Source organism: Hemicordylus capensis, chromosome 2, assembly GCF_027244095.1.
Source record: "Hemicordylus capensis ecotype Gifberg chromosome 2, rHemCap1.1.pri, whole genome shotgun sequence".
Lineage (NCBI taxonomy): Eukaryota > Metazoa > Chordata > Lepidosauria > Squamata > Cordylidae > Hemicordylus > Hemicordylus capensis.
The window spans coordinates 301,176,624-301,191,744 of NC_069658.1; the positions used below are offsets into that span (position 1 = coordinate 301,176,624).

The 15,121-nt window shown below is 43.0% G+C and overlaps 1 protein-coding gene across 3 annotated transcripts in view; it reads right to left on the reverse strand.

The window, feature by feature from the left end:
• Window positions 1-15,121, reverse strand: part of CHCHD6 (coiled-coil-helix-coiled-coil-helix domain containing 6) — a 320,698-nt gene that overhangs the window by 164,216 nt on the left and 141,361 nt on the right. For all 3 annotated transcript variants that reach the window (XM_053301294.1, XM_053301296.1, XM_053301295.1), the window contains one exon: window positions 14,680-14,763. In XM_053301294.1, the coding sequence (XP_053157269.1) occupies window positions 14,680-14,763 (84 nt within the window). The remainder of the gene's footprint in view (window positions 1-14,679; window positions 14,764-15,121) is intronic.

Genomic DNA, 15,121 nt, shown 5'->3' on the forward strand with positions numbered 1-15,121 from the left:
TCTTGACCCTGGCCCAACTTGGCTTATCTCATCTGATAATCATATTATCAGAGAGGGCCTGATAAATATTATAAATGCTTCTCTGAGGGATGGCAGGAGACCTCCTTGTCACAAGGAAGTTATTATTAAACCACTTTTGCAGAAAACTGCACTGGATCCCTCAGAGTTAGTTAATTACAAACCTGTTTCTAAACTTTCATGGTTGAGCAAAGTGGTTGAGCATGTGGTGGCCTCTCAGCTCCAGGCAGTTTGGGATGATGCAAATTATCTAGACCAATTTCAAACTGGCTTTCGAGTGGGCTATGGGGTCAAGACTGCCTTGGTTGGCCTGATGGATGATCTTCAACTGGCTGTCCACAAAGGGAGTGTGACTCTGCTGATCCTTTTGGATCTCTCTGCAGCTTTCAATTCCATCGACTATGGTATCCTTCTGAACTGCCTGAAGGAGGTGGGATTGGGTGGCACTGTTTTACAGTGGTTCCACTCCTACCTCTCTGGCAGATTCCAGATGGTGTCGCTTGGAGAGAACTGAAGTGTGGATTCCCACAAGGCTCCATACTGTCTCCAATGATTTTTAACATCTACATGAAATGGCTGGGAGAGATCATCAAGAGGTTTGGTGCTGGGTGTTACCAATATGCTGATGACACCCAGATTTACTTCTCCATGTCAACCTCATAAGGAAATGGCATATCTTCTCTAAATGCCTGTCTGGAGGCAGTAATGGGCTGGATGAGGGATAACAAACTGAAGTTGAATCCAAATAAGACAGAGGTACTGACTGTGGGGGGCCGGGACCTGAGAGATGGTTTAGATCTGCCTGTTCTGGATGGGGTTACACTCCCCCTGAAAGATCAGGTATGTAGCTTGGGAGTACTCCTGGACCCAAAGCTCTCCCTGGTTTCTCGGGTTGAGGCAGTGGCTAGAAGCGCTTTTTATCAGCTTCGGCTAATACGTCAGCTACATCCATTTCTAGAGGTGAATGATCTTAAAAACAGTGGTACATATTTATTTATTTTTATTTATTTATTCATCACATTTATATACCGCCCAAACTTTCGTCTCTGTTTATCATATGCTGGTAATCTCCCGGTTTGACTACTGTAATGCACTCTATGTGGGGCTGCCTTTGTATATAGTCCACAAACTACAATTGGTACAGAATGTGGCAGCCAGATTGGTCTCTGGGACAACACAAAGGGACCACATAACACCCATTTTAAAAGAACTGCACGGCCCTTAATGGCTTGGGTCCAGGCTACTTGAGAGAGCACCTCCTTTGTCATAATCCCTGTCACTTGTTCCAATCTTCTGGAGAGGTCTGGTTATGGTTGCCACTACTCATTTGGTGCTGACCCAGGACCGGGCTTTCTCTGTGGCTGCCCCTGGGCTTTGGAATATGTTCCCTGCTGAAATAAAAGCATCTCCTTCTTTGTTTGTTTTCAGGAGAAACCTCAAGACTCTCCTGCTTTCGCAGGCTTTTAATTAGAATTTTAATAATTTTAACAACCTGTTTTAATAACTATTTTATTCTATTGTTATTGTGTCATGCATTTTAATTTGTGACTTTTAAATATTTTAAATTTTGTACACTGCCTAGATATGTACTTACCAGGCAGTATAAAAATATGATTGATGAATGAATGAATGAATGGAAATCAGTATCCGATTCAAAGAGAGCTTTCTCAATCAAATAGTAGATCCTTGATACTGGATCAAATGGATGCGGGAACCAAGCATGCTAGTGAAACACTATCACTCTGGCCATAGCCTCTGAGCCACAAGCTGTCATGTGGTGGGAGGTATGTCTTTGCTGTTTAGTAAGGCAAGCGGCTTCATTGTACGTAGAAGATGAGAGTCCCAAGTACCATTTGTCCTGTGTGAGGTATTCAAAAAAAGGAGTTAATTTTTCCCACTGGAAGCAGTGGTAGCAGGACATGCAGGATTGATAATTTGCACTGCTGAGGGTTACAAGAGGAGGTGAAACTTCCAGCCCCCCCCATTACATTTACAATCTTCACAGTTTGTCAGAGCAGAGAGGACTCTGTCTACTCTGAGACTGGGATGCTTCTACAAGTTACTTGGAGTTAGTAACAGGATGAAGGAAGATAAATGAACAGTCCTGTGGTTAGACCCAGTACATAGCATCTAGAAAGTGAGAGGTAGAATCACTGAAGATGGCTTTTGACGACCTTCCGAAGCACCGAGACAACTGTGAGTGTGACCAGAATGCTGTCCAGTTTCTTAATTCATTTCAACCAACTGAAAGGCAGGGTCCTTCATGGATGGAGGCTAAGGATGGGCCCAGACTGGTCCGGAGGCCATTCTAAAGGCCTCCGGACTGGTTCGGACCGGTCCGGACCTGGCCAGTTTGGTTTGGATGGGGGGGTTCCTTTAAGGCCGGGGGAGGGTTTACTTACCCCTCCCACCGCTTTCCCCCCTCCAGCGCGTGTATTCTTTGTAGTAATTGGGGTGGCAGGATACCTCCCTGCCGCCCCTTCTCCCGCTTGAGTGCAAAAGGCTGCATGGAGCCTTTTGCACACGAGCACGTCGCACGCTTGCTTCACGTCTCCGCAATGTGTGCGTGCATGGCCACACCCAGCAGAGGAGAGGGAGGGAGAACAGGCAGGTGCTGGGGGCTCTTTATGCTGTTTCCTGCCTGCTCCTGCTTCCTCTGTGGGGCTTCAGCCTCTAGGTAACATCTGTGGGGAGTGTGTGTAGGACTGGGACCAGCCCCTGAGTGACTCAGCAGTTCCTCGGGTCACCTGCTCAGCTTTGAGCTTTATAGGAAGGCTGCCTGTGGTGGCAGGCCAGCCACCGGCAGGGTCACCACCGAAGGGGTGACACCAAAGGGGGTCACCATTTGGGGGGAGCCACTTCAGGGGAGGATGAGGGCGAAGGCTAGAGGGCTTCTGTTTAATCAGTTTTAAGCTCTTTTGGACTTGGATTGAAACTGTTGTAATGCGTTTGAGTTCGTCGGAGATGGGGGGAAGGGGCGCCTTCACCGACTAAGGGGCAGCTATCCCGGTAGTAGTGGAGAATAAAAGAAGTAATGTTGGCAGGTCAGCAAGCCATTCCAGGGGAAGGGTAGTCAGAAATTAAATAGCTGTCTCCACTCAATGTCCTGCCAGCTCTTTGACCTCAGGGAGCACTGCCAACAACCTACATAGCCTTACCCTGCTCCTCTGCAATGCCAGGTTGGTCCAAAATAAACCTGAACTCATCCATGATTCGATCGTGGATGACGGGCCGACCTGGTATGTGTTACTGAGACTTGATTGGGGGAGGCTAATGATCCAGTTTGGTCCCAGCTTCTCCCTCCAGGATATTCTGTAGAGGAGCAAGTGAGGGGACGTGGGCGGGGAGATGGAGTGGCTGTGGTCTATAAGGATAGCACCTCCCTTACCAGGGTCCCTGTTAGGGTATCAGACCATATTGAATGTGCGTATGGGGTTGTGAGGGACTAGTATCTGCCCCCCCACCTTGAACCAGAATTTGGAGTCATCAGTTACCCACTGCAATGTGTTTAAAGAGTTTTTTGCAGATAAAATCTCTCGGATTCAGGCCAACCTAGATGGAGAATCCACAATTAATTTGATGTCTGAAATGGAAGTGCTCAACAACTCCTCTTATGTGATTCGACTGGATTGGTTTCAGTTTGTGATCCCTGAGGATGTGGACAAGCTGCTTGGAGTGGTGAGGCCTACCACTTGTTCTCTTGACCCTTGTCCAACATGACTTGTTCTGTCTAGCAGGGAGCCTGTTGTAGACAGCCTGGTGGAAATTCATAAATGCTTCTCCAAGGGAGGGCATGATGCCTCCTTGTCTTAAGGAGGCAATCATTAGACCTCTTCTAAAGAAGCCTGCATTAGATCCCTCAGATTTGAGCAATTATAGGCCTGTTTCCAACCTCCCATGGCTGGGCAAGGCAATTGAGAGGGTGGTGGCCTCTCAGCTCCAGTCAGTCTTGGAGGAAACTGATTATGTAGACCCATTTCAAACTGGTTTTCAGGTGGGCTATGGGGTGGAAACTGCCTTGGTCAGCCTGATGGATGATCTCCAATTGGGAATTGACAGAGGAAGTGTAACTCTGTTGGTCCTTTTGGATATCTTGGCGGCTTATGATACTATCAACCATAGTATCCTTCTGGAACGTCTGAGGGGGTTGGGGGTGGGAGGCACAATGGTTACGCTCCTACCTCTAGGACAGATTCCAGTTGATGTCGATTGGAGATTGTTGCTCTTCTAAATCAGAGCTTAAGTGTGGTGTCCCTCAAGGCTCCATACTTTCTCCAATGCTTTTTAACATCTACATGAAACCGCTGGCAGAGATCATGAACAGATTTGGAGCTGGGTGTAACCAGTATGCTGATGACACCCAAATCTACTTCTCCATGTCAACTTCTTCAGGAGCTGGCATATCCTCCCTAAATGCATGCCTGGAAGTAGTAATGGGCTGGATGAGGGAGAATAAACTGAAGCTGAATCCAGATAAGACAGAGGTACTTATTGTGCGGGGTCAGAACTCTAAAGATGATTTTGATCTACCTGTTCTTGATGGGGTCACACTTCCCCTAAAGGAACAGTTCGCAGTCTGGGAGTACTTCTGGATTCACACCTCTCCCTGGTTTCTCAGGTTGAGGCGGTGGCTGGGGTGCTTTCTATCAGCTCCAGCTGATACGCCAGTTGCGCCCGTTTCTCAAGATCAATGATCTTAAAACAGTGGTACATTTGTTGGTAACCTCCAGACTTGACTTCTGTAATGCGCTCTATGTGGGGCTGCCTTTGTACATAGTCCAGAAACTTCAGTTGGTTCAGAATGCGGCAGCCAGGCTGGTCTCTGCGTCATCTTGGAGAGACCACATTAGTCCTTTACTGATGGAGCTACACTGGCTGCCAATAGGTTTCCGGACAAAATACAAAATGTTAGTTATAACTTATAAAGCCCTAAATGGCTTAGGTCCTGGGTATTTAAGAGAGCGTCTTCTTCACTACGAGCCCCACTGCCCAATGAGGACATCTGAGGAGGTCTGTCTCCAGTTACCACCAACTCGTTTGGTGGCTACACAGAGACAGGCCTTCTCTGTCGCTGCCTCAAGACTGTGGAATGTGCTCCCTGCTGAGATACGATCCTCCCCATCTCTTGCAATTTAAAAAAAAACCCTGAAAACCCAGCTTTTTGCCCAAGCTTTCTCAGCTTTTGGAAAAAACTTTAGGTTTTAATCTCTGATTTATTTTAAATGGTTAAATTGTTCTCATTTTTTCTATGTGTTTTTAACTTGTTTTATGTTATTGTTAACTGCCCAGAGATGAAAGTTTGGGGCGGTGTACAAATTTGATAAATACATAAATAAAAATAAATAAATAGGTGAGAACCAGCATTTTAAATTGGATCTGGAAGCGAATAGGCAACCAGTGCAGTGACCATAAAAGAGGTGTAACACTATAAAATCTACAGCCACCTATGAGGAGCTGGACTGCTGCATTCTGGACTAGTTGAAGCTTCCGAATCATTTTCAAAGGCAACCATAGGTAAAGCGAGTTACAGTAATCCAAAACAAGAAGTAACAAAGGCATGAGTTACTGTTGCCAGGGTCTGCCAGTTGAGAAAAGGCTGTAACTGGAGAACCATCCGAAGTTGGCCGAAGGCACCCCTAGCCACAGCCTCCACCTGCTGTTCATGCAGGAGCCACGAGTCCAGAAGGACCCCCAGATCATGAACCGCATCTCTCAAGGGAAGCACAACCCCATCAAGAGATAAACTCACACACGGCAAATGGCCAGATCGCAAACTGAACAAGAGCAACTTGGTCTTGGAGTGATTAAGCCTGAGCTTGTTTTGGCCCATCCAGGTCCTGACAGCCTCTAGGCACTAAGCCAGCACATGGCACAGCTCATCACCAGGAACAGCTTCAGTGCGCGCGCACACTCACGTTCTGTAGCATTATAAACCAAAAATGGTCTGGGAAACAAGGGTCTTATATTACTACCCCCACTCTCCATACATCAGGCTACTAGCTAATTTAGTCAACACAAGGCACCGTGCCTTTTTTATCCACTTCTGACATACCAATGGATCACACAGTACAATGTGTGGAAAAGCTTTTGAATTTAATAAAATAGCCCTGAAGATATTCACTTTATTCTGATTCTTAGTAGCCTGTGAATTCAAATCTTGGGGTCCTTTTGCAGCACAAATAATCTGCTGTTTCATCTGTGCAGCCTGCTTAAATTTGTAAAATATTTTGAAGGATAATCTTTGTGTCTTACAAAGCTGAGATAGCAGATGGTCTCTGCATTTCCCCACAACAAGTATCAGCATCTGTCTACCCTTCAGGCCCAATCTCCATCTTTCATGCTAGAAGAGAAGAGAAAAAAAGGTCTCCCCCCACCCTGCTCCTTACCCAGTTTCTAGACATGAATTTTGTTTTGATTTCTGTAGTAGTCAGAAACAGGACGGTTTTTCCTAGGGTCAGGTGCCAAGAGTTCAGGTATGAGATCTGGAGATCCCTTGCAAGTTCCCTTAGACCTCAAGCAGCACACATCCACTCCAAATTAATCATTTCTGGCCTACTACAATTTGCTCATTTTTAACCATTTCCTTCTCAGCTAATGTGGAATTAGCAAACCACTAAGATTCACATAAATTTGCCCTATGCGACTTCTACATTAGTTTCTAGCTTTCACTACCTTAGCAGACCCTAACTAAGAAAAGTTATCGTATGCTATTGGAAACACGGCCCCTTTACAAGGGTGGCTCTAGAGCAAGCCTGCTCAACTTAGGCCCCCCAGTTGTTTTTGGAGTGCAACTCCCATTATCCCCAGCCACAGTGGCCAATAGCCAGGGATTATGGGAGTTGTAGGCCAGCATCTGCAGGAGGGCCGAAGTTGAGCAGCCCTGCTCTCGAGGGACAGCAAGAAACCCCTCAGACAAGTAGTTTGCCCCTCCACCTGCCCCCCCTTTCTGTTTCAGAAATCAAATATCTGGGATATAGCTTGCCCAGCCAGAAATGCACATTACCCCTTCCCCCCACACTTGCTCTGCCTGAAGTCTTAGGTTCTGTGACGGAAAGAGCTATTTTAAGAAACCAATGCCAATATTAAGATACATCATTTTGCATAAAATTAAGAGGGTTTTCATGTGCCTAATTCTTATATGCTTTTCTGAGAACTTGTCTGTGTGCATCAGCCAGTGGGAAAGAAAAGCAGGATGAGTGTTCCTGGCAATAAATCCACCTGTGTCACAAAGGACAACTTCTACACCTGCGAATAGGGGAATGAGTAAATATACAGCCACCTCAAAGTCTTTCTTACCTGATCTGAAACAAGCTCTTAAAAGAAAAAGATGAATAAGCGTAGATTTGCCTCCACAAAATGGCCAAAGCATATAATGTGTCAGTTTTTAAAAATAAATGAAAACAGTTTTAATAGATATCCATATCTTCAATGGAACTAACAGGAGAAAGCCTTTATTTGTGCCAGGATTCAGCTCCAAAAGCTATTTTCAACCCTGGAATATGTATTGTAAGAAAACTGACTCTGAACATATGCAGTGCCTCTCTTTTGTCACTGAGTAAAAGTCCTCTTAAGTGGAGCAGCGGGGAAACGCTTGACTAACAAGCAGAAGGTCGCTGGTTCGAATTCCCGCTGCTACTATATCAGGCAGCAAGATATAGGAAGATGCTGAAAGGCATCATCTCATACTGCGTGGGAGGAGGCAATGGTAAACCCCTACCAAAGAAAACCACAGGGCTCTGTGGGTGCCAAGAGTCAAAATCAACTTGACGGCATGTTTTACTTTAATTGCAGATTACCCCCATACATGTTAGAGCATGTTAGGGCATGGCTCCCTGAAATGCTTGGGCCCTGACCCCTCTTTTTTTTTAGAAATTAAGTTCCACCTCTAAATAGTGAATAGCAGAATTCAAAGGGGTTAGCACCACAATTGTTCACAAAAGATTCCTCTACCCATAAAATAGGGTGTAAGAATCAGCTGTTTTTCTATAAAACAAACTGATAATTTTGTTATCAGTTTGTAAATCCCTCAGGGCTCCATATTGTCTCCAATGTTGTTTAAGATCTACATGAAACCGCTGGGAGAGATCATCAGATTTGGTGCAGGGTGTTATCAGTATGCTGATGACACCCAAATCTTTTTCTCCACGTCAGCATCATCAGGAGAAGGCATAATTTCCCTAAATGCCTGCCTGGAGCCAGTGATGGGCTGGATGAGAGCTAACAGGCTGAATCCATATAAGATGGAGGTACTTATTGTGCAGGGTCGAAACTCAGGAGATGATTTTGATCTGCCAGTTCTGGATAGGGTCACACTTCCCCAGAAGGAACAGGTACACAGTCTGGGGGTGCTTCTGGACACAAAACTCTCGCTGGTGTCCCAGGTTGAAGCAGTGGCCAGAAGTGCCTTTTATCAGCTTTGGCTGATACGCCAGCTGCGTCCGTTTCTTGAGATAAATGACCTCAGAACAGTAGTACATCTGCTGGTCACCTCTAGACTGGACTACTGCAATGCGCTCTATGTGGGACTGCCTTTGTATGTAGTCCAGAAAATGCAGTTGGTCCAGAATGTGGCAGCCAGGTTGGTCTCTGGGCCATCTCAGAGAGACCATATCACTCCTATCTTAAAAGATCTACACTGGTTGCAGATACGTTCCCGGGCAAAATTCAAGGTTTTGGTTATAACCTATAAAGCCTGAAACAGCTTGGACCCTGGGTATTTAGGAGAACATCTTTTTTGCTATGAACCACACTGCCCATTGAGATCATCTGGAGAGGTTGGTCTGCAGTTGCCACCAGCTCATCTGGTGGCTACTCGGGGACGGGCCTTCTCCATTGCTGCCCTGCGGCTTTGGAACACACTTCCTGCTGAAATAAGAGCCTCCCCATCTCTTACAGCTTTTAAAAAGGCAGTCAAGACGCATTTGTTCGCCCAGGCTTTTAGTTAGATATTGTTTTAATTGTGTTTTAATACTTTTAATATTTTAAATTTTAATTGTTGAAATGTTTTAATCTTTTTATTAGTTGTTTTTATTGTCTTGTTGTAAACCGCCCAGAGAACTTGTGTTTTGGGCAGTATAAAAATGTGTGTGTTAGTTAGTTAGTTAGTTAGTTAAATAAATTTTAAAAATAAAATAAAATAATTTCCCATGGAATGCAAAGCTTGTGTTACATATGCACATATTGGCTTCATTTACACAAGAGCTCCCAAGAAAGTCACAGCCTCTTTAAATGACATATATTGTAGTTCAAACAATAACCTCCATAAAGGTATTAATTTGTGAGGGAGTTCCAAACTTCTAAGTGAACTTAACTGTGGATTATCTAATTCTTCACCAGATACAGGGTTTTAACCCACAAACTGTGCGTCCTCACTTCTCTACAGGTTCATTTGTTCTTTTAACATATATCTTTTTTCATCCTGTCCTGAAAACCTTACTTGCTTTTAGGCAATATACTTTATAATGTGAAAAGTATGGTTTCCTTATAGTAATTAGCTTCTTAACAATGTCACCTTGGCACTGTTAATTCGATTTAGGTGTACCTAATGTTTCACCCTTCAGCAATTTTACATTAGCCACTTTCAGTCTTGACAGCTCAAAAATATGGGCAAGAGAATAGCACTGGTATCCCTTGTTCCACCCTTTGCTTTGATCAAACTTCCTGGTATATACACACACACACACACACACACACACACAGCCACAAACTTCCATCTCTGGATGGTTTACAACAACATAAAACAGATTAAAAATGCAAACCTTAAAACAATATAAAACCACTAATATCACTGATCTTTATAATTAATCCTTGAAAACGTGCCCATGGGGATGTGTCCTGGCACCCAGCTGATTGGCTGGGCGGTGGGAGCTCAGGCTGTTGAGCTGCTGCCGGGAGAAATGGCCGTGACTGCGGTGAGGAGCCGGAGGCACCCTGCATGCCTGCCAGGGTCAGAAGGGGGCTGGGCCGCCAGGAAGAGGAGGGGACAGAGAAACCGGCAGAAGAAACCGCGGGCAGGGGAGGAGAGAAGTGGGCCAGGTGGACATCAGAGATGCCCGCTGGAAGACAGAGTCAGGGAGATGGGGCTGAGGGTGGGGGGGAGAGTCAAACTAGGGGCACAGATGCTATGCGCCCTGTCAGGTAGTAATTGCATAAATGGTGTTTGCCAACATGCTTGGTTTTTCAAACAGACTCCCATATCATATAGTGGCTCTAGCAATTTTAATTCTTTTAAATTATTTGAAACACGTTACCAAACAGACGATTTCGACCTATAAAAATATAGACAGACCCAAGCACATTCAGTTATCTTAAAAAACACCCAATACAAAATATAAAACACACACATCGCCACCCAAGTAAATCCAGAAACTGTAGAAGTGAATTAAGTTTCTCTCAATGGGCATGTGATTGTACAGTTACCCATAACTGAAGGGCTTTCAAACAAACAGTTTTTCTGACCAAGACAACATTAGGGGATCTTAAGCATAATAGTGAACTTTTGTTGGCTCACTTGCTCGAGGCATTTAGTGGCATTTCTCTGCAGATGCATTTTTATATCTATACACCACTCAACTGACCCTCTAAGTCTTAGAGGGATGGGGTGGATAACTAGCTGGCCTCTAATGCTTTTCAAATTTGCTCCTATGAAGAACATTTGGGGCCTCCATAAAACAGATGTCTCAGCTGACCAGGCAAGAAACATTCTTGTCCCTGACACAGAGGCAGACAGATCAAGGAAGAAAGACACTATAGGCTCACATTGTGCTTGAAGTTCCTGAATAAGAAATTTCAGAGAAGCATAGAGATGAAGTGGATGTCCCACATGCCATCAGCACTGTTAATCAACCAAATACACAAGGATTATGTTGCATCCTTGGCCAATCAAAAGACCTCAAACTGGGCTGAAACTAGACTCTGAGACAGAGAGAAATTATTTCTTTCATCTGCCTGTCCCTCCTTAAGAAGGGCTGCCTCACACTTTGAGAACTGTGGCATTAGATGCATCAATTGAAAGGATCTCCAAAAGGCAGTTTTATGAAATTAATTTCCTTTTGACAAAGAGCCTTAACACCCTTTTGAACAAGCATTTGTTTTTATTGGGAGAACAGACAATGGCTTCATATGTATACAGTTAATGAAGCTGAAGAGAGGCATCCCAGACTCATACTTACTTAGGTTAAAATAACATCAACTAAAATCAATAAAGACTTGTGTTTAGAACTAGAGAGCAGTTTTGTTCATCCATGCAGCCAGGGACTAAGCCAGACCCATGCCTTGGAAAAGCACATATGGGGTAGAGGGAAGATTCTTCTCCTCTAGGATGATTTGGGCCTCTAATTTCTATGCTAAATCACCACCTTGCCTTTCACCCCCATCCAACCTCCCCCAAACGCCCTGAAGAGTTTAGCTTTGTAATTCCAGAACATCCATCCATGACCATCTAGTCAAACAGCAGCTGTTCTGAAGTTTCCCCCTCAACTTGTCTCCCACTGAACTGGATTTTAAAAAAACGGATTAAGAAGTTCTAAAGCAGCAACTACAAAAGAAAAAAGGAAAAAAGTCAAGGTCTGTGTATTCAACAAATGAAAGCAGAATTATATAAAAGCTGCAGCTAATATAAAAGATTGTTCGGTGCTACATTTTCCATCTTTCCGACTATGATAGGAATAAAATTATCCATGGAGAAGATCGAAAATCTTTTTCAAAACTAATACAATTAAGCTTTATTACACTGTTTCAAGAACATTTCTCTCCTCTGCCAGCACCCTCCATCTCCGGCTCTAATCTAAACTCATTCTATAACAATTGGAGGCATTCTTCTATTTTATTACCAGCAAAATGCTGGTGTTTAAGGGTCAGAAAACTATCTAGTGTCATAAAGGGAGGAAACAAAATCTACCCTTAATATTGACTTGCTCCTTACACAGAAGACTGGGAGAAAGGAAGTATCTATTAACAACATGAAATAGGGCTAAGGGTTTTCCACACTAACTCTCAGGTGAAACTCTAGAAGCTAAAGCACAATCTTATTTTAACATCCTATTTACTGCTTGCTCCCATGCAGCTCACTGTGTTCCATGGGATTTAATCCCAAGTAAATGTGAATAAGAATACAACTTTAGATCTGCAAAGGAAGCAAGAGAACACAAGTGGGAAAGGGAGAGAAAGTATATTTAAAAAACAAACAAGGATTCTGATGAGCATAGGGCAGCTCTGAACACAGATTCCCTGTAGGCAATAAACTACTGATACATATATAAATATTCCCAGCCATTTTCAGTTTATTAAACAAAAATCTGGAGAAACGCATGTAAATAAGAGGCACAGTGTGAGGCCAAGAAACTGAATGTGCGGGAAATCCTTTTGCCTGTGAACATATGGGCAAACTGTGATAATTAGAGCGATGACTTGTGGATTGCTCGAGATTTCATTACACAATCTCCATTAAACATAAACGGAATTTAAACCCAAGCAGTAATGTTGGACAGTAGCTTTAATCGCTCATTTTTTAAATTAATTACACAAATTAAAATGTCGCTAAATGTACAAAGTGAACCTGCTCATGAGCATGTTTTGTCATTAGTGGCAACAGAAAACAAACAAGAAACAATGGCATATTAAATCTGGAGAAGATACATACCACATCTGACCAATTTCTACAGGCCACACCGCTCACAGTCACTGGCTACTGAATGACAGCAGTCAAAACCAAGGCACAAATGCCACTCTCCTTTGGGGAATCAATTTCTCTGAAGTCATGGGTGACCAATCTGCGGCACAAGCTACAAGTGGCACAGATAACAGGAATTTGAGGCATTCCAGCCCGCCTCTCCTATACTGTGTTGCTGTCTACTCCCTGGCTCAGTAGACTAGAGGCAAAACCACACCTAGATGGGAGGGGGCATTAGAACATGTACAGCAGTACTAGAATGGTGGCTCTCTCATACTCTGGACTTGTAGCACACTTGCCAAAAATATTGGCCATAACTGATTTAAGCATATATCCCTTCACACATATGCTGTGTCATCAGAAATCAGATCCAAACACCCTATCAAGAGGTCTAAGTGTTTTCAAGTTGTAAATTCGCAACGGCAGGTGTGATTTACGGCATAGAATTAAATAAAGTTATAACTTTAGGTACTGTTGAGAAATGGAAGACTAAAATGGGGGTCTTTTTGAAAACCATCAGGTTTGCACACTAGAAGAATCAAAGTAATAACTAAATGTTTCATTGGTGCCATGGTTTGAATACTTAAAATTATATGTACTTCAGATAAAATTAATAACATAAAGTATAAACTGGGATAGTATATCTTTTATTTATTTATTGTATTTGTACACAGCAGCCTTTTCCACTTATGATGATTATGTGTTTGTGCTAAACAATACTGGATCACAATTAGTGATGCAGTTTAAAATATAACACATATTAATATTTTAATTAATGAATGTAAATTTAGACATTCTTTTTTTTAACATAAACTAAAAACTTGTCTAAGAAATGTGCCTCATTGATCTCATATATGCTAGCAGCTGCCAGACTAATGTTATGCGAAAACTTAGAAAAATGAGAGCAATACCAACAGTGAAAAGTGGGAGACAAAGCTATAGTAATTTGCAGTTATAGCAAAACCTGACAGCCTACATTAGACTAAGAGAGGGTAGGCAGAAGTGTAACAGATCTGCACAAATAGGAGTTTATTAGATATTGCCAAAACAAGGAACAGGCTTCCACTGATATTCTAAATGTATTTGACATATTATAGATGGATGCTGTATTAGTGATAGTTAATCACTTAATGTTATTGATTTTACACATTTTATAGTACAATAAAATTAAACAAAAAGTTATTAATATTCTTAATAATAAAGAATATTATTCTTCACATATTTATTTAAAAAATAAACTAACTACTGTGAAAATTGTTTCATTTAGCCAGGAAGTAGAAAGAACACATTAGTTCCTGAGGAACAGTGGTTGCTCCAATTCTTATGCCATCAATTTTTAAAAACTCATCATGGTAAACAATTAAACAGAGAAGCAAGCTCCACATTTAGGGGAGAGATTCAAATCCCTAAATGGATTTCCAAAGGTCATTTCAGGCTGAAAAGATGCTTGATGTTATCTCTTTAAATCATGTTCATTTCAAAGGCTTATCTAGCAAAGTAGCCGACAGTGTTTTGCAGCAACACACTTTGATCTGTTGGTTTCCCCAGAGATAAATTAATAATAACAACTTTAATTCATATGTATAGAACGATCTGAGGTTCTTTTCGCAAGGGTTTTTTTTTTAAGCCACAGACTTTTCACAAAGGAAATTTTTAAAAAGGTAACTTTGCTTTCAACCAAACTCCTTAGTGGGGGGTGGGGAGAGTAGAGAGAGAGAGAGACTGTAAATTATAACCCAGTATTTTTCTTTTAAATTTCATCCAGTTAAAAACCAATTATCTTTTAAATGTGAGTTGCTTAAATGATTCAGCTTGTGAAGCAGTTTAACAGTGTGTGATGGGAGGAGAACCCCAAGGGATATATAACATGGGCTGACAGTTCCACGTTTCAGTACAATGGTTCCCATTTCTCTTCTCTGCAGATCCATTCAAATTGACGTCTGGTCCAGTTACCATTTGGCCTCTGAAAATAAGAGACAACACAGCCTCACCTTCTTCTCAATGTGGGCCAACTGTTCCTTATAGAAGGTGTCTCTCCATTTCAGCTCTTCCTCCTTCCACTGCAGTTCCTGGGACTAGAAATAAATACAAAACAAGGTGTCAACAGAACAAAGTATAACTAGTATATCTAAGTAGACTTAATGGAGCCTACTTTCCACTTCTTGTAACCTGGTGACCAAGGGTGGAACCATCATTGAGCCAACGGGTTCAAAGAACCTGGGCCACCAATGAAAAGGGTTGCTGGAGCCCCCATTGCACACAACATCACGTGCAAAGAGGGCACGGCCTGATTGCCCGCCCCAGTCTTCCCCCTCTAATTTAGGTTGCTACCTGACAGCATTTCCCTTCCTCTCCCCCTCCAGCGAGGCCATGCCCCCTTTGCATGTGGCATAATGCACACAGGGCGTGGCCTAGGCTTGGGATAGCCCAAGT